Here is an 18,417-nt window from a genome sequence, read left to right as displayed (position 1 = left end):
GTGCAGAGGGCTCCTGTTCTTTTTCTTTACACTTCCTCTGCGGTCCTTGGACTATTCTTCAGGTGTATGATGTTGATGCACAGAAGAATTGTGAACAGGTAGGGTACCATTTAGTGGAAGCAACTTTTCTATTGTCTTTGATTAGCTGCTTTCCGCTGCATTTATTAAGTTAGCTGTTCTCTCTCCGAATCCATTTTAACTTCCTGTGGCAGTATTTGGGCTCCAGCCACTTATGTGATCTCCTAAGTAGAGCCTTTCAGCACTTTATAAATATGCCATATACTTTTTATATTCCTTTGTTCCCCGTCAGGAACACACATCCCAATCTTCAGAACAGCACAATCAGTTTTTATTCATTTAAGGAGCAGTAGTAATTTGACACTTGCTAATATGTAACAAATTATATTGGGAGCGATAATTACAATTGCAGCTGGCTCCTAATTATACTGTAACCTTGATGCTTAAAAAAAAATTGAGACTGAGTTCAGCATATAATACTGGAGAATAATACTCTGCATTAGGCAGGTCTGCCTTCTACTGAACCCTGGGCATTTATGTATCATAATGCCCAATCAAAAAGACTTTATTTTAAATTGCTTTCAGCTACAGTGTTGTCCAGTAGCACGATTCATAAGGATTGCTTAAAGTCTCCATCTTTGCTTGCCAAATTCTTGGCACATCCTCCAAGTATTATAATTAGTGTCAAAAACTGGGCTGTAGAATATTTTTGTCTCTGTGGTTGACTATTGCTCATTTAAGACCACGTGTCTTAAATGCCTCAGCTTCCTCATCTGAAAAATGGAGATATTAATGACTCTTCACTTTACACAGTTTTAGAGATTTTTAAATGAGATCAGATGTAAAGCCATTAGCATTATGCCTAGCATAGTGTCAAGGGTCCAGTCAAAGTTAGCTGGTCAGTGTTAGTTGCTAAAATCAATAACAAATGACCCAGCTGCAAAGACTTTGCCTCCCTCCATGACCCCTGACTCCAGCAGAATTACGATCTTAGTTCTGCAACCACTCTACCTTGTGACGATGGCATGTATCACCACACTCTTTGTACCAACCGCTTGTTGATAAGTCTGTCATTCTCTCTGCAGGCAGGGTCTCTGGTTTATTTGGCATTGTCTCCTCAATGCCTGGCACTGGGCCTAGCACACCGTAGGCTTCCCCTAGGCCAGTGGTCGGCAAACTGCGGCTCGCGAGCCACATGTGGCTCTTTGGCCCCTTGAGTGTGGCTCTTCCACAAAATACTGACTTCTGCGCACGGGCCACGAAGTTTCAATTGCACTGTACGTGCACGCCCGCACGTGGTATTTTGTGGAAGAGCCACACTCAAGGGGCCAAAGAGCCGCATGTGGCTCGCGAGCCTCAGTTTGCTGATCACTGCCCTAGGCCATTGTGCAGCATGAATGAGCCAGTGGAGCAGCACCATCTAAGGCAGTGGTTCTCAGCTGGGGCTGGGGTAGTTTTGCCCACTGAAGCTATTTGGCAATGTCACATCTGGGAGGAGGGGATTACTACTGGCACCTAGTGAGTAAAGTCCAGGGATGTTGCTCAACATCCCACAAGGCACCAGACAGCTGCCTACAACAAACAATAATCTGATCCCAAATGTCTGTAGGTCCAAGGCTGAGCAACCTGCCTGCCTGGCTATGGCATTGTGGAAAAGGATGGGCTTGGAGCAGATCAACCTGTTTGGCCCGCAGTTTTCTCCAATGTAAAGGAAGATAATCCAACCTGCTTTAAGGATTCTCTGAAAGAAAGGGAGATAATATGGGTGTGTGCCTAATGACTGCCTAGTCAGGTTCATCTTGATGGCCCTGGCTATCCATGATTTATAAAAAAAATAGACTTTATTTTAGTTTCATAGCAAAATTGAAAGGAAGGTTCAGAGATTTCCCATATACCAGCGGCTTACACATATTCCTAGACTCCCCCATTATCATCATCAGACACCAACAGAGTGATAACATTTGTTACAATTGAACCTACATTGACACATCATTATTACCCAGAGTCCACGGTTTATAGTAGGGTTCACTCCTGATGTACATTCTATGGGTTTAAACAAACTTTATAATGACATGTGTCCATACAGAGTATTTTCTCTGCTCTAAAAATCCTCTGCGCTCTGTCTATTCTCTTTCTCTACAACCTAACCCTGTCAACCACTGATCTCTTTCTTCTTTGCCTTTTCCAGAATGTCATGCAGTTGGAACCATACAGAATATAGCCTTCTCAAATTGACTGCTTTCACCTAGTAATATGCATTTAAGTTTCCTCCGTGTCTTTTCATGGCTTGATAGCTCATTTCTTTTTAGGACTCAATAATTTTCATTGTCTGGAGGTACCATAGTTTATGCATTAATTGTCAAGATGTTTGTCAAATGTGTGCAGGTGTTTGTATAAATATATAAGTTTTCAACTCCTTTGGGTAAATACTATGAAGTATGAATGCTGGCCTAGCTGATGTCCCAGTTGTTGAGCATCTAGCTAAGAACCAGGAGGTTGCAGTTCGATTCCCTGGTCAAGGCACATGCTTGGGTTGCGGGCTTGATCCCCAGTGTGGGGTGTGCAGGAGGCAGCTGATCAGTGATTCTCTCTCATCATTGATGTTTCTATCTCTCTCTCCCCTCCCTTCTCTGAAATCAATAAAAAATATATTTTAAAAAAAGAAGTGTGAATGCTGGATCATATGGTGAGAGTATGTTTAGTTTTGTGAGAAACCTCCAATCTGTCTTCTAGAGTGACTGTACCGTTCTTCTTTCCTGCCAGCAATCTATGAGACTTCCTGTTGCTGCACATCCTCACCAGCATTTGATGTTGTCACTCTTCCAGATTTTGGCCCTTGTAACAGTTGTGTAGTGATATCTCATTGTTTTGATTCGTAATTCTTTGATTGCATATATGATGGGGAGCATCTGTTCACATGCTTGTTTGCTGTCTTTATATTTTCTTTGGTTTGCTTTCTGTTAAGGTCTTTGGCTCATTTTTTAGTTGGGTTGTTTGTTTTCTTATTGTTAAGTGTTACGAGTTCTTTATATATTTTGGATAACAGTCCTTTATTTGCTATTCTTTTGCAATATTTTATCCCAGTCTTTTCATTCTCTCAATTCATTCGCTTGTCTTTTCATTCTCTTGATAATGTCTTTCATAGAGCAGAAATTTCTATTTTAATGAAGTCTAGTTTATCAGTTCTTCCTTTCATGGATCATGCCTTTGGTGTTATATTTAAAAGTCTTTGCCAAATCCAAGGCCATCTAGGTTTCCTACTGTGTCTTCTTTTCTAAATTTATTTATTGATTTCAGAGAGAGAGGAAGGGAGAGAAATACCCATTTGCTGTTCCATGTATTTATGCATTCATTGGTTAATTCTTGCATGTGCCCTGATTGGGGATCAAACTCACAGCCTTGGCATATTGGGGTGGCTCTCTAACCAACTGAGCTACACGGCCAGGGCTACTTTATATATATATATATATATATATATATATATATATATATATATATATAATCTTCTTTTTACATTTTAGCTCTGAGATCTCTATATAGCTTTGAGTTTTACATTTAGCTTTATGGTCCATTTTGTTCCACAGATCTTGGGTATCAGTTCTGGTTTTTCTTTCTTTCTTTTTTTTTTTTATTTTTTTTGGTGTGTGTGTGTGTGTGTTTTCCTCCCAATCTTTTTTCTGGTCGACTGGTCAGTTTCCTGCCCCCTGGTGGTCAGTGCACATCACGGTGAGCAGTTGAGTGGCCTTAGCATATCATTAGCATATTATGCTTTGATTGGTCGAATGGCTGACGACCGGACACTTAGCATATTATGCTTTTATTATATAGGATACTCTTAATCTCAGATTCTCTCCTCAGCTATGTCCAGTCTACTAATAAGCTCATCAAAACATTCTTCTTTACTCTTTCAGTAGTTTTTGATCTCTAGCATTTCTTTTTGGGTCTTTCTTACAATTACCATCTTTCTGCTTACATTGCCCATCTGTTCTTGCATACTGCCTACTTTATGCATTAGAACACTTAGCACATGAATTATAATTGTTTTATATTCCTGGCCTGATAATTTCAACATTCCTGCCATATTTGAGTCTGATTTTGGTTGTTGTTGTGTCTCTTCAAATTGTGGTTTTGCCTTTTGGGATGTCTTGTAATTTTCCTTGGTGGCAGACATGCTGTACTGGGCAAAAGGAACTGCTCTAAAGAGGCCTTTGGTGATGAGATGGTAGGAAGTACATTAGGTGTCAGTCGATTAGAGAGCCTGTGTCCCTGGATAGTATATTTCACATGTGCTTCTCAGTGTTTTCTTCCTCTTAGGTGGGAGAGGATGGCTGGAGATGTCTGGAGTTTGGGATTGCCTTGTCTCTGACCAGTTAGGCTCTGATAAATCCCCAGCAGCTTAGGCTGTCATTAGATCATTTCTCTGGAGGGCAGACCTTGGTATAAAGAACAGAGGGGGTCCGATGGTTTTCAAAATGGTTTTCCTCTCCTCCTGATGAAGAGCAAGGTGTTTCTTTCATCGATGATTCCTGTGGGGACCAGGTGGAGTTCCAGGAGTCGAAACTCACCAAATGTGGGGAACCCCCTATGTCTGGGTCCCTTAGAGTTTTAAAACCTCCATCTTGTCCACAGGTGAGCCTCCAGCAGTTCGTTACTTCCTGCTCAGACACTGGTTCCCACAGAGGTTTCAGTTCACATGTTTCTGCTCTGGCCAGCTATGATTCCCTGCTCTGCCTTTCTGTGTCTCTAATTTTGGGGGCAGTGGTTTTCCTAGTGACCTCACTTTTCTATTGGAAACTTCTATTGAAATACCCTAGTCTCAGATTCTAGGTAGAGTTGTTGATTTTTCAGCTTTTCACTTGTTGGATAGATAGAGTAGCAGCTTCTAGGCTTCTCACCTGCTGGACTGGAAGCCAGAAGTCTCCCCACCATCTTTTGTCTAACCTTTCTGTATTGGAGAAAATCTCCACATTATAGGGCCTGCCTGCCAGAATGAATGAGTCAGAACTCAGTTCCCACCTTTCCTTGCAGCCAGAACAAAAGCATATGACCTAGCTCTGCCAATGAGAGGCTGACGCTTGGCTTTGATTTGGAAGAGAGCAACATGAGGAAGCTGCTTGTGTGTGAAGTTCCCATGGCAGCTGACCTGACAGGGAGCTAGGCTCCCTGCTTTTGTTGTGAGATCGGAGGTAGGCTTCTCAGCAAGTGATTCTGGGATAGTTTCCGGCTTCTCTGGTGGAAACTTAGCCTCAAGCTGATTCTTCAACCTTCCTAACGAGACTGTGATTATCCAGTAGAATTCTAATAAACGATTTTTCCTCTTAGCTTTCCAGCTTTTATTGTTTATTTCTAAGTTGAATACATGCTGGACCTCCTCGCCTTCCATTCCTATTTGGGATTAGAAATATCATGGAGGTGCTCTCAGCTTCTATTTTTTAAAGAGTAGCTAATAATCACTACCAACAGTAGCTGTCACTTCAGGATTCACAAAGTTGGTTGTGTGTGTGTGTGTGTGTGTGTGTGTGTGTGTGTGTGTGTTTTAATTCTAATTGATCCTCAAGATAACTTTTTGAAATAGATAAGTAGATTTTGGCATTTTCCCCATTTTATAGATGAGGAAAGTCAAACTCAGAGATGTTAACTGACTTGTCCAAGGTTCAAGTTAGCAGCACACTGAGACCCAAATATTTATTCTCAAGCTGGGGATGTCTGTTTATGGCAAGGTGAGTAAGCACCTTCAACTATCTCCATAAGAAATTAAAAATATAAACAGAAAAATGCCTATTTCAGAAAGACTCATACTGTCTCTTGTCAAATTATTACTCTTGGGAACATTTACTGGAATATTGGCTTTAGCTTAATAACAATAATAATAAAGTCTAAAATTAGTGTGCTTAAAGCTATTTTGGCATAACAGAACACAGCTAAAACATTGACATTCATTTTTTAACTGTGATACTCTCCTTGTGAATATCAGGATTTTATGGTGATGGTGTTATGGTTGTTTAATGTTTGTCTACAATAGCACAGAGTTAAATCCACCACATTTCACAACCTACTGAATCCTTTGATAAACATCTCCCACAGCCTTGAAATGACCTGCTTGTGTAATTACCCAGTGGGTTAACATTTGTGATGTCTGGTGCTTTGTAAGTCAACTGTTGAGTGACATGAACTTTTGGGATGGATTACACAAAAATGTTGTGGTTTAAAGAATACTTAGCAAGGCATCTTATCTGTATGCTAATTTATATTTCAATGACTTTTTCGTAATTCCTACTTTTTTTTATTAGAAATTAGGGAAACTATAGAATGAGGAATGAGTGACTCAGTGAATTCAATGAAAATTATTTTTCTTAAATTTTATTAAACACCTCTTTCTTCCTCCCAAGTTAATGGTAACTGTGGTTTTGGGGAATTCTAAACTTTCTTTTGTAATTACTGATTGTATCAGTCAAGGTTCACTTGCGGAGAACAGAATCCACTCTAGCTGGGTTAAGCAGGGGGAGTTTTATTACAGGGTATTAAATGGCTTCCAGAATTTGTTGGGAAGGTGAAGAAACAGACTTTTGGTTGAGCTCTCAGGAATGACTTCCAGAGCATCACAGCAGAGCAGGCCACCAAGGGAATAGCTGCCTCTTGTGCAGTCATGAAACCACCTAACAAATGGCGAGTGTTTCAGAACCATGCTGCCATTGACATGGCTTGGAGGTTGCCACTGAAAAATCAGACACTTTGTATGATGGTGCTTGCTAAGACACAGCAGAAGTATGGCCCCTAACTTCCCAATCTCTGCTTTCCAAAACTCTGGCTTTTAAATCTCACCCAACTTCACCTAATAGGGCAGCACCTAGACCACATAGCTGCAAGGGAGTCTGGAAAATATAGTTTTAGCCTTCCAGTCTTTATAGTACAGGAAGGTACATGGGAAGAAGCTTCTAAGTTGTTAGGTCACACCCAGTAGTACTTTTCATTGAGATTTTGGTCTACCTACTACACTTATTTCCACAGGTACAAAAGACTATGCAGGAACATTTCTCCCTTCACCTCCTATTCTGGCTTGTCACTCGCCTCCCCCCCCCCCCCCCCCACACACACACACATGAAGTAGCCTGCTTTGGATGAGCTGTCTCTTCTGGGTTTTTGTTTTTGTTTTTGTTTTTGTTTTCAGATCTAAGGTAAATAATTACTTCATGACAAGTAGGGTTTTCAGTGTAAGCTTGTCTTGGTTTTCAGACCTTTAGGTTTTTTTTTTTGGGGGGGGCGGGTGTTGGGGGAAGTATTGCTAAGTGAAGGCTGTGTTGTGCAGTCGGTGAAGTAGCAAGCTGAGGTGAGGACCTTGGGTTCTAATGCAGTGGTTCTCAACCTAGCCAAACATTATACTCTCATGAGGAAGCTTTAAAGATAGCCTAATTCGATTGGCCTCTGGTAGGACCTGAGTACTGACAAAATTTAAAAGCCCCTCAGGTGACTTGGATGAAACAGAATTGGACATTAGTTAAAGTTGTGGTTCTTAAACTTGAACAGGACCAGGATCAACTGCAGCGGTTCTCAACCTGTGGGTCGCAACCCCTTTGGGGGTCAAAGGACCCTTTCACAGGGGCGCCGAAGACCATCGGAAAACACATATATGATTACATATTGTTTTTGTGATTAATCACTATGCTTTAATTATGTTCAATTTGTAACAATGAAAATACATCCTGCATATCAGATATTTACATTACGATTCATAACTAGCAAAATTACAGTTATGAAGTAGCAACGAAAATAATTTTATGGTTGGGGGTCACCACAACATGAGGAACTGTATTAAAGGGTTGAGGCATTAGGAAGGTTGAGAACCACTGAGCCAGAGGACTTGCTAAACCATAGACAGCATTCCCTTAATAGTCTATGCACTTTTTTCATAAAATATACCCATATTCCTTATGATTGAGCTTGAAATCCATTGAGATTTCAGACCCAGTCATATCAAACCAGGGAGAAAATTTCCTCATGGAATGAAATGAGCACATGTGCTCTGGCAATCAGAGCTGGTGAGTCAGACTGCCCAGAGTGGATTTAATTCCTACTTAAATATATATATATATATTTTAAAAAAAATATTGATTTCAGAGAGGAAGGGAGAGGGAGAGAGGATAGAAACATCAATGATGAGAGAGACTCATTGATCAGCTGCCTCCTGCATGCCCCCTACTAGGTATTAAACCGGCAACCCGGGAGCCTGCACCCCCAATGGAGGGTGGTCTGGCACTATGTGCCCTGACCACAGACTAGAACTGTGGCCTCCTGGTTCATAGGTCGATGCTCTGCCACTGAGCCACATGGGCCCGGGCTGTGGAATCTACTCTTATAATGCAAATTTAAGAAGCGTAATGATAAAATCAGGCAATTAGATTTTACGACTTGTAGCTTTAAACAGTTACATGCTATTAGTATATGAGAAAAATATATGTAACAATGAAAGGAAGTCTTCTGAAAGTAATCTACAGTTTGCTGACTCTTCCAAAGCCCAGCAAACTAAAGCTTCTCAAGTGATGCACACTGTGCCTGCTGAGCAGTGATTCTGAGTTGGCTAATACCTTTCTGTGGTTCCCTCTTTCCAACTCATAGAACTATCTGGGTATTGGTTTTACCACCAGGTAGAATTCATCTCAACACAACTCAGAACACTGGCACTTCTGACGGCATTTTTATGTTGTCCTCAGTGAAGCCACTGAAATGACACTAAAACAAGAAGATAAGAACAGGAGGTAGAAGAGAAAAATGGACATTTTGAATGGCCGCACAACACTGGGGCAATAGATGGGATTAGGGCAGAGGTGAGGCTCAGGAGTGTTTCTGAATCCACTTCCTATGGAACCGTAGCTATCTGTGCTGCAGTGGAATGTGTCCAGGACCCAGTACACATTTCAGTGGGCCTCAGGGGAATTCCACAGTGATCGTTAACTGTGTGCTGTACCCTGAACTTTGGGTCTATTTTCAAGAAGTAGCCAGCAATGGAGCTAGGATAGCAGATGGAATGATGAGTTAGGAAAGACCTGTATGTTCATTTAGAGCAGGGGTCCTCAAACTACGGCCCGCGGGCCACATGCAAATGCAAATATTGTATTTGTTCCTGTTTTGTTTTTTTACTTCAAAAAGGCTATGTGCAGTGTGCATAGGAATTTGTTCATAGTTTTTTTTAAAACTATAGTCCGGCCCTCCAATGGTCTGAGGGACAGTGAACTGGCCCCCTGTTTAAAAAGTTTGAGGACCCCTGATTTAGAGCTTTTGTGAATGTTTTTGAAGACCCATGAGTTACTTTCTCCTCTCTTCCCCTGATTTCTCCCTCTCAAGTTATGAGCCAGGTTAGTCATCATTTAGACATTTTTAGGAGTAAGCATGATAGAATATAAACACATGTGGATAAATAATACAAGTAATATAAACCATTGATTGAGTACTTTAACTGTTGGGGGTGTTGATGCTCAGCACTCTATGTGATTGTCTCCTATCACCCCTCTAACCACTCAGGACTTCTGGCTTTGTTAGATGAGGACTGTGAGGCTGAGAGGTCAGGGAAGTAAGTCAAGGTCACACAGCTAGTTAGGTTAGGGGTTGGGCCTGGCTCCCAATCGAGGGTGGTCTGGCACTAAAGCCATGCTCTTAATCACAGCACTGGATGGACATGACACACTGGCGGTGGTAGGAGCAATTGGTAGGCATGTACTTACTATATTATGTCAGTGGTTAACACAAGTCATCATCATTGTTTAGCTGTATGTAATGTGGATCAGTGCAAAGACCAACAGTCAAAGAAGGAAGATTTGGGATCTGATTTCAAATACATAGAAAATGTAAGTACAGATTGGTGCTAATCTGGCTTTGGGGAAATATTTAATCCTTTTTGAGTCTTGGTTTTCCTTTCTGTAAAATGAGGGTAATGATATGCTCTATCTGAGTTTCAGGGTTGCTGTGAGGATCCAATGAGGTGATAGTCATGGTTTGAAAACCATAGAATGTTCTGTACGCATTAGGCATCATGCCTTACAAATGTTGAGTCACTGTGTGGATTTTCTCCTGTGTCCGAGGCTCTGGGAGTTACAAAGGGAGCGCTTTGCTCCTTTCTCACAGGTGCATGGTCCTGGTGGGGAGCCCTGAGTGTGCATTTTGGGATCAGCAAGGAGAAGAATGCTGTGGGAATTTAGGGCAGGAGAGACCCATTCTGAAAGAGCACTGCGCAGGGAAGGCTTTTTGACATAGTGAATTAATTACATTTTAAAGGATGTGGTATTCAGAGGGAGCAAGGATAGTTCACTTTGTGGAAACTTTCCTTTGCTTTTAAAAGGAAAACCAACCAAGTGCCTAGGGTCACCATATGCCTTTTAACAAATGTTACTTATGGACTGTCTTGCGATGTGGAACTTGGACAGAATTTCTCTGCTCTTAAAAGACGAGGGTGGAGGCATCTTTATGCTGTCCCCTCCCTTCCCATTAGTGTTCATTCTCTCCACCTTCCTCAGAACATGGACCTGCAAGGGGGGAATCTTCTCCGGCAGCCTTCGGTCAGCATTATCATCAGTCTTAGGTTGGTTAGCAGGCTATCTCCCCCTTCTTCATTGAACAGTAAAGAACACTACCTAATTCAGGATTTTAAAAGATCACAAATTCTTATGGATGAAAATAGTACTGGTGGTTACAAGTGCTCAGCTGAAATTAAAAGAGTTATCGGTCTTGCTTTGGGAAAGAAGGTGACCAACCACTGATTTCCAAAGAGTACCTCTCCCATCCCAGTGATTAGTTAATAAAATTATTCCCAACAGTGGTGGGCAAAGGAACTCAGGCAGTTACACACTTAGAGACAGAGAACCCATTGTCCAAAGATCTCAGAAGAGTCTTTGCAAACACACAGAAGGGATTTAGAACAATTTGCATAAATCTCCCTGTGGATAGCGCCATGGCTCCAGTATTGGGGCAGTTCCAGGAACCCCTCTTGGCTCTATCATGGGGTGACGCTGTGCTTGGTGAGAATTCAGTCTCATGGTGGTTTTGCCAGCAGCACTGGGTGATGAGACACTGAATAAGCCCACTGTTTGGTTCCACATAAGGACTCTTTTGTGTTGGCCTGGGGCAGCATGTGCAAGTTTGTCTTGCTTTTTCCCCAATGATGTTTTTGGACTTTGTGGGCTGGAGAATTAAGCACAACACCTATTCTGAGCTAATCTGACACATTTTGCTCTTGAAAGGTAACCATAGCCCCTTGTATTTCCAGAATGTGGAGAATAATAGCCATACCTTTGGAGACCTTTGTCTTCTTAAATTAAAAGTCAGGGAGAGGAGGAGAATTGGCTTGGCATGCCCAGGTAGCTGGGGCCTTCCCACCTGCTCAGGCTGGCACTGTGGGAAGTACCCCCCTTCTGCTTGTTAATATGATTTGCCTTGTTCACTAACTTCTTTAAGAACCATCTTCTCTTGCAGAGTTAACAAACAGGTTGTACTTTAATATTTACTATTCCCCTATGAAAGGGTTGGGATCACTCTGGAGTATAGTTTTAAAATGCCAGATGATTAAAAATCTGTTTCAACTTTTCTTTCTTTTTTCTTCTTCTTTTTGAAAAAAACAAACAAAACAAAAAGGTATGCATTAAACACTACATATTTGGAGCTTTAATGGTTGCTTGGCCAGAATGTTAGCATTTATGAAGCCACATAGGGAGTCTAATTTAAAATTCAGGAAGTAGGTTTTGTACTGGGGAATTTACTATTTAAGTACAAAAATGAAATCCTCTAATTTTTGACCTGGAGTTTATTTCTTTCAGTCGCTAGCTTGATTTCTCAGCTTTGTTCTAATAATACAAACGTCTTTATGTTTATTTGTAGGTGGCTTTAACCAAGAGAGCGGATCCCGCTGAGCTTAGAACAATATTTTTGAAGGTCGGTATAAAGGAATCTATTTTGTTTCTTGGTCGTATCTGTGTTCTATAACTTTTAAAGATTGTTTTTAAGCAGATCTTTATTTTATTGTTGTGGTTCTTAAAAATCCCCCAAAGTATCATTACTTAAGACTCATAAAAGAGGTCCTTAACAATCATACCTATTTTTTAAAAAAATGTATCAGAAACTTGCTGTTATTTGTTTGTGATATGTTTACATTTTCATTTCTCTTATCTCACATGGTATCAGGTATTGAAAAGGAGTTCCTGGGGGATTTAGTCTCCCAACCCATTTACCTTTCCAGGGTTGACTTGTGCGGTTTAATGGTAATGCTTTTCCTCCTAAGCAGTTTAAAGCTCTTTGTAAACATTTCAGTAATCCTTCTTTCACCCAGAAGCCCGTCATCATCATTGTCGTCATCATCATCATTTTATTACAACTGTGCTGCCTGGTGTGGAGGCCGCAGTATGAGTAATACGAGATGTGGAAGCACAACAGACGCCTTGCAAGTTCATGTCCTTAGTTTCTTCCCGTTTCGCCTACTCTGCCACATTGCACAGTGAATGATTAATCCTCCAATAAAAGTCTACCTCAGATCCCAAACACTGAACCACTTCCAGTGTCATTCAACTGGAATCAAAGTACTCAAAAAAAGAAGAGGCCACTTTTATAAAGACAATTTTAAAAGCATTTATGTAGCCTTCCTCTGCACATACCAAAGGTAACTGTGCTGTATATAAAGAAGACCCGGGCTTTGAATGAGAAACGTGATTATCTTCTGTGTACTGAGAATATATGTCTTTAAAAGTTAATAATTTTATATGCATCACTTTCTTCATCAATATGCATTACCATTAAACAAATTGAAAAATCAAGGAATTTAAACACTGACAGGATTATTCGATATTGAGTGTTTGTTATTTTTGATGTTTAGGCTGGATAATGGTATTCAGATTATGGGAACCATAAAGAATCTTTTTCTCTTATATAGAAACACACTAAAGTATTTACAGAGATTATGAGACTGTGATATCTGAGATTTGCTTTTAAATAATCCAGTTTTGGGGGGGGGGGTAGGGAAAAATGAGCAGGCAGTATGATGATAATTTTTGAAATTGGGAAATGCAGTATTGGGTTTATTATACTATTCTCTCTACTTTGTGTGTGTTTGAACATTTTCATAATAAGTTACAAAAATTGTAAAGAATCAATGAAAAAAACTTTATGAAAGTGCCCAGCACCTGATTTGCTTTAGATATTGATTCAGTAAATGTTTACAATTAAATAATTCAAACACAGAGAGACAAAGTCTCCAAAGGAAAATGATTAAAAATATGAGCAGTTTTGGGGGAGAGGGGGGAAAAAAGGATAGATTTATAGGGAGGCTTGGATTATATATAAGAAAGCAGAAATCTTTTATAAATTTGTTGTTGGCCCAAAAGGACAATACAATATTGAGATTCTAAGGTGGAAAATGATTCTGGATACTGACAGTCCAGGAAGCAGAAATGCTTCGTCTCTTACCTTGACCAGTGTCTGTTGCTATGCATTTTGGGCCCACTATGATTGGGATCAGGTGTATATGAGGGAACCCAAGATATTTGTAGTATGTGTATTTAAGGTCTTTATTGAAAAACTCTAATGATGTCATTCTGGAAGACCACTTGCAGAAGAGCATGTGAGTGGGTTGCCAAAGAGCCTAGAGAAAAGAGTAAAGTTCATTACCTTGAGCTGACAAATTCCTAAGACCTTGAACTCAAGACTTGTCTATTTTGTATTTCTGTTTTCTAAACCAGCCGTAGTTGCAGGCATCCTTCTGACAGGAAAAGGGAACAGCTTTCAGAATGTCTCAGCAGATGGTGCATCTAGATATACTCAGTAGTCTTTTTTTTTTTTTTTTTTTAATATATCTTACTGATTTTTTACAGAGAGGATGGGAGAGGGATAGAGAGTTAGAAACATCGATGAGAGAGAAACCTCGATCAGCTGCTTCCTGCACACCCCCTACTGAGGCTGTGCCCGCAACCAAGGTACAGGAATCGAACCTGGGACCCTTCATTCCGCAGGCTGACGCTCTATCCACTGAGCCAAACCGGTCAGGGCCTCACTAGTCTTTTGGCGTAATCAGTGGAAAGGCTCCAGGTAAAAGCGGTGTCCACCTTTTGAGGCCGTGTGGCAGGTTAAGGTCCTACTTTGGGACAATCTGTCCTTTCCAGATGTGGTTTCTCAATATCAGGAAAGTCTATACTAGAAACAAATCAGATTGGTCAAGTAGACCCTGGGGAGGGTAGGAATTCCATGTGGGGTTTTGGAGTGTCAGCTGTGGGGTTTCTGGGTAAGTGGGCCTGTGGGCTGGGGTGGAATCTATGGGACCAAATAGGGAAGTGTTGTCTGTCCTCCCTGGAGGGTGGCTAGGACTACCTGGCTATTGAGCGAGAGTTCAGTATGACTTCGAGTCTCGGGGGATGATGTGGGGAGAACCGTCCCTGAAGAAAACAGTCGTCAGCAGTTTCTGGAAGGGATTGTGGATCTGGCAAAGGTTCGGGTGACCTCACCAGGCCTGGATAGTGTGGTACTGATGCAAATCCTTGGCTCAGCACGCTGAGGATCTCTTGTTTACCATCTACCGCAGACGCAGACGGTGTTGTGGTAGAGGAAGAATAGGAGCGAGGCGCCCTGGGGACTGTGCCAGGCACGTCTCTGCTGTGGCTGGGTTTTATAGTTAATTATGGATCAGCCATAAGCATTCTGTAAACCTGACTACTTTGCGGATTTTCTGACTTTTTCCTGACTTTTTTTTTCTAATAAATATCCAAGCCTTCTCTCTGTTAACTGGGGGGTAGAGGATTCTTCTGTAGCTTGGTGGATGTGAAGAGAAGCATCATTGTACCCTTGGACCAGAGGTGCTGGTACCAGAGGTACTGGTAGCAGGTAGCTGTGGAGATGAGAGAGCCAATGGAACCGAGACAGATAAGGAAAGAGGGGTCCTGGAGGACTAAAATGGGCTCAATACTGGCTTATTTTATGTTTTTGAGTTAAAATGACTTCTACTTTAGTTTTTTTTCTTTTTTTTAAAAAGGTGTTTACTGTAAAGTAGTGTGAGGTATGGGGTATATAAAAGTGTATAAATTATGGCTCCTGCACTTAACTATTTCACAGTGCAATAAAAAGATAAAGTGTAATAAAAAGATAAAGCCATTATATGGATGATGAGTATTATATAGCATTAATTAGCAGGAAGATGATAAGGGGCTAATTATGTCTCCCTAGAGAGAGTCATTGAAGTTCTAGGGAGGTAGTGGTGTTTGAGCTGCATTTGAAGATGAGTAGGTGTTTATTTAACAAACGGAGAAGGCAGAAGAGGGTTCTGGGGCAAAGGAAGAACATTCCAGGCAAAGGGAGAGCTTGTGCGATATAAGAGTACCAGGAGTGTGGGGTGGCCTGGAGCATAGGGTTTTGGGCAGTGATACTGGAATGGTAAGTAGGGCAGGACTTGGTGTAGGACATTTCTCCATAAGGCCTTTGAGCTTCATTATGCAGGCTGTTCTCGAGGTAAGTGCTGGCTAGTGTTTTGTCTGGGTGTGGAAATTAAAGTCTAGGTGTGGTCAGTTTTGCTTCTGACATGAATTTTTTTGTCTGCCTAACACTTTTGATGCTGATTCATGTTAATTTAAACAGATATGTATTTGATACCATTGTAATTAACCTAGTTATTAATAACAGGAAAGGAACAAAGGGAAGGCCAAATAGCATAGGCATGTCAGCCATGCAAATAAAAATCATTCTCCCATGCGAATCTCAGAAAATTATTATTTTTAAAATATATTTTATTGATTTCTTACAGAGAGGAAGGGAGAGTTAGAAACATCGATGAGAGAGAAACATCCATCAGCTGCCTTCTGCACACCTCCTACTGGGGATGTGCCCGCAACCAAGGGACATGCCCTTAACCAGAATCAAACCCTGAGTCCTTTCAGTCCGAAGGCTGATGCTCCTATCCACTGAGCCAAACCGGGTAGGGCAGAAAATTATTTTTCTCAAGATATCATAAGGACCCCAGTAGGAGATATCTTCATCTCTAGCTCTATCCATCCATCCATCTTTTCATCCATCCATATTTATTATGAGGAATTGGCTTAAGCCATCCATTATAGAGGCTGAGCAGTCCCATGATATCTGCAAGCTAGAGACCCAGGAAAACTGGTGAGGTAATTTGTTCAAGTCTGAAGGCCTGAGAACCAAGGAAGCTGACGATGTAAATCTCAGTCTGAGGGCCAGGAAAGGTATGCCCCAGTTCAAGCAAGGTGGCAGGAAAAAAGGGAGCAAATTCTTCCCTCCTCCAGCATTTGTTCTGTCAGGCCTTCGGTGGACTAGATGATGCCCGTCCAACCCTGGGGAAGGCAGTCCACTACTGAGTCCACAGATTCAGGTGCACGTCATCCAGAAACACTTTCACAGCCACACCCAGAATGTTTAATCTGGGCACCTGTTGGCCAGTCAGGTTGACACAAAATTAACCATCACATTTAGTATCATATTGGGTTGTGCAAGGAATCCTAAAAGCCTCCCTGATTCATAAGTATACATTTAATTGTATTAAAACTTCTCAAAATTGTTAAGGAGAGAGGCTCAGGTCACTTGTAAAAGCTATTCACTGTGCTCTCCTTTCTCTTTGGCCGCCAGTATGGTTTCTGTCACCCATTTATCCCTGTTCTTTGTGTAGCTTGCTGTCCTCCCTCCTCCACATCCCTCAAATCACAGCTGTGTCTCCAGGACCAAGAGGCCCTTTCCTGCTCCATAGGAAAACACATGATGTCTAAGTCGTTTCTCAGCATTTCCCACAGCACCAGGGGCTCCACAGAGCAGGAATGAGCAGGTCCCAACTACATGAGCTGGAGTGTAACACACTAAAGGCCAGACCTGGGGAACGCTGTGAAAAACCATCACACGCCACCTAATCCTTACCGACCATTTCTGCTCTAGAATGAAGAGGACTCTCCTAGAGCAGCATTTCCTACCCCCTTCCGTACAACCCCACAGGAAGCCATGCAGTTAACAGTCTCTTCCAACTCAGCCTGTCTGTCATCCTTCCTTTGTTTGTTTTTTACTTTGAGGGTACATTTTAAAGTGGGGGGCAGTGAAACAAGGAAGGGCTTAGCATAGAGGAAGCAACAGGAGAGAACTAGGCGGGGCTGCCTTAGCTCACTGGGAAGTCAGAGAAATGGGGAAGTCAGACAGGTTCGGGGTGAGCCCGAACAAGCTGCTTCTGCCCATTGCTCCCCTGGTTGCAAGTCTGGTTCCCTCAGAGGTTAGGAGATGCCTGCCTGGGGCTGGGGGATGGGGGAGAGGGGGGGGAGGGAAGAAGAGGGGGAAGGGAGAGGTACGAGTGTGCTCCCTGGAGGGAGAGGGTGCCTTGTCACCCTTTCTTGCATCGTTGATGTCCTTGAAGCAGAAATGGGCAAAATAATTAGATTAGATTCATCTCTGACTTCATAATTAATCCTACTTTTAATAAAAGCCCTATATCCTTGCTAAAGAACAAGACATGGGTTGTAATCCATAGTTTCTCAACCTCGGCACCGTTGATATTGTGGCTGGACACTGTTGTGGGGGGTCATCTTGTGTACTACTTCAGCAGAACCCCTGTCCTCTACCAGTGAGGTGCCAGTAGCATCCCTCTCCCCGAGTTAGGACAGTCAAAATTGTCATCAGACACTGCCAGATGTCCCCTGTGGGGGAAAATAGACAAGCAGAGGAAGCTCAGAGCTGGAGAATTCCACCCCCAGAAAGGCAGGTAACATGCAGACAGGGCTCCTCGCTGGTTGTACTCAGCTACTGGGGGCCATTGACATTCGCAAGCTGTCAATCAGGCTAAGCTGCCCCCCGTGGAGAAGCACTGGTATAAACATGAACCTTGGTGTACTTATGTTTGTTTTTTCTTTGGAATGATGGAAAATAACTCTTTGTGAAGAGAATATTATCATATCTGATATATTATCCTTTGAGTGTTTCAGCTTTTCCACATATTAATCTCACGATTGTGTACTTTTGAGAATAAAATATCTCTTCTCTCTCTCTCTTTTTTAAAAAACAGTATGCAAGCATTGAGAAAAATGGTGAATTTTTCATGTCTCCCAATGACTTTGTCACTCGCTATTTGAACATTTTTGGAGAAAGCCAGCCTAATTCAAAGACTGTGGAACTTTTAAGCGGTGTGGTGGATCAAACCAAAGATGGGTATGTTTATTGCTTATTGTCTCATTTAATATTTTTGTTTGAAACAGCTTTCTGTTGCTTTAAAGATTAGGAAGTCGGCATACACTTCCCATCTCTTAAGAGCATTTTCTCTACCTATTACAAGTAATACATTATTTTAGAAATAATAACTTTAATATTTCCTCCAGCATTTGTATCACAGATGGGGATTTTGCATGTGTATTTTTTTTTATACAGTGTAAAGAACTACTTACAGTTTCATGGTAC

General features: G+C 41.6%; 1 protein-coding gene across 1 annotated transcript in view; it reads left to right on the top strand.

Moving 5' to 3' along the window:
• Window positions 1–18,417, top strand: part of SLC25A13 (solute carrier family 25 member 13) — a 159,630-nt gene that overhangs the window by 14,152 nt on the left and 127,061 nt on the right. Inside the window, exons 2-3 of the mRNA XM_081102247.1 lie at window positions 11,881–11,934; window positions 18,029–18,171. Of these exons, the coding sequence (XP_080958373.1) occupies window positions 11,881–11,934; window positions 18,029–18,171 (197 nt within the window). The remainder of the gene's footprint in view (window positions 1–11,880; window positions 11,935–18,028; window positions 18,172–18,417) is intronic.

Source organism: Myotis nattereri, assembly GCF_964212035.1.
Source record: "Myotis nattereri genome assembly, chromosome: 11".
Lineage (NCBI taxonomy): Eukaryota > Metazoa > Chordata > Mammalia > Chiroptera > Vespertilionidae > Myotis > Myotis nattereri.
This window is presented reverse-complemented; position numbering and strand designations above follow the sequence as displayed.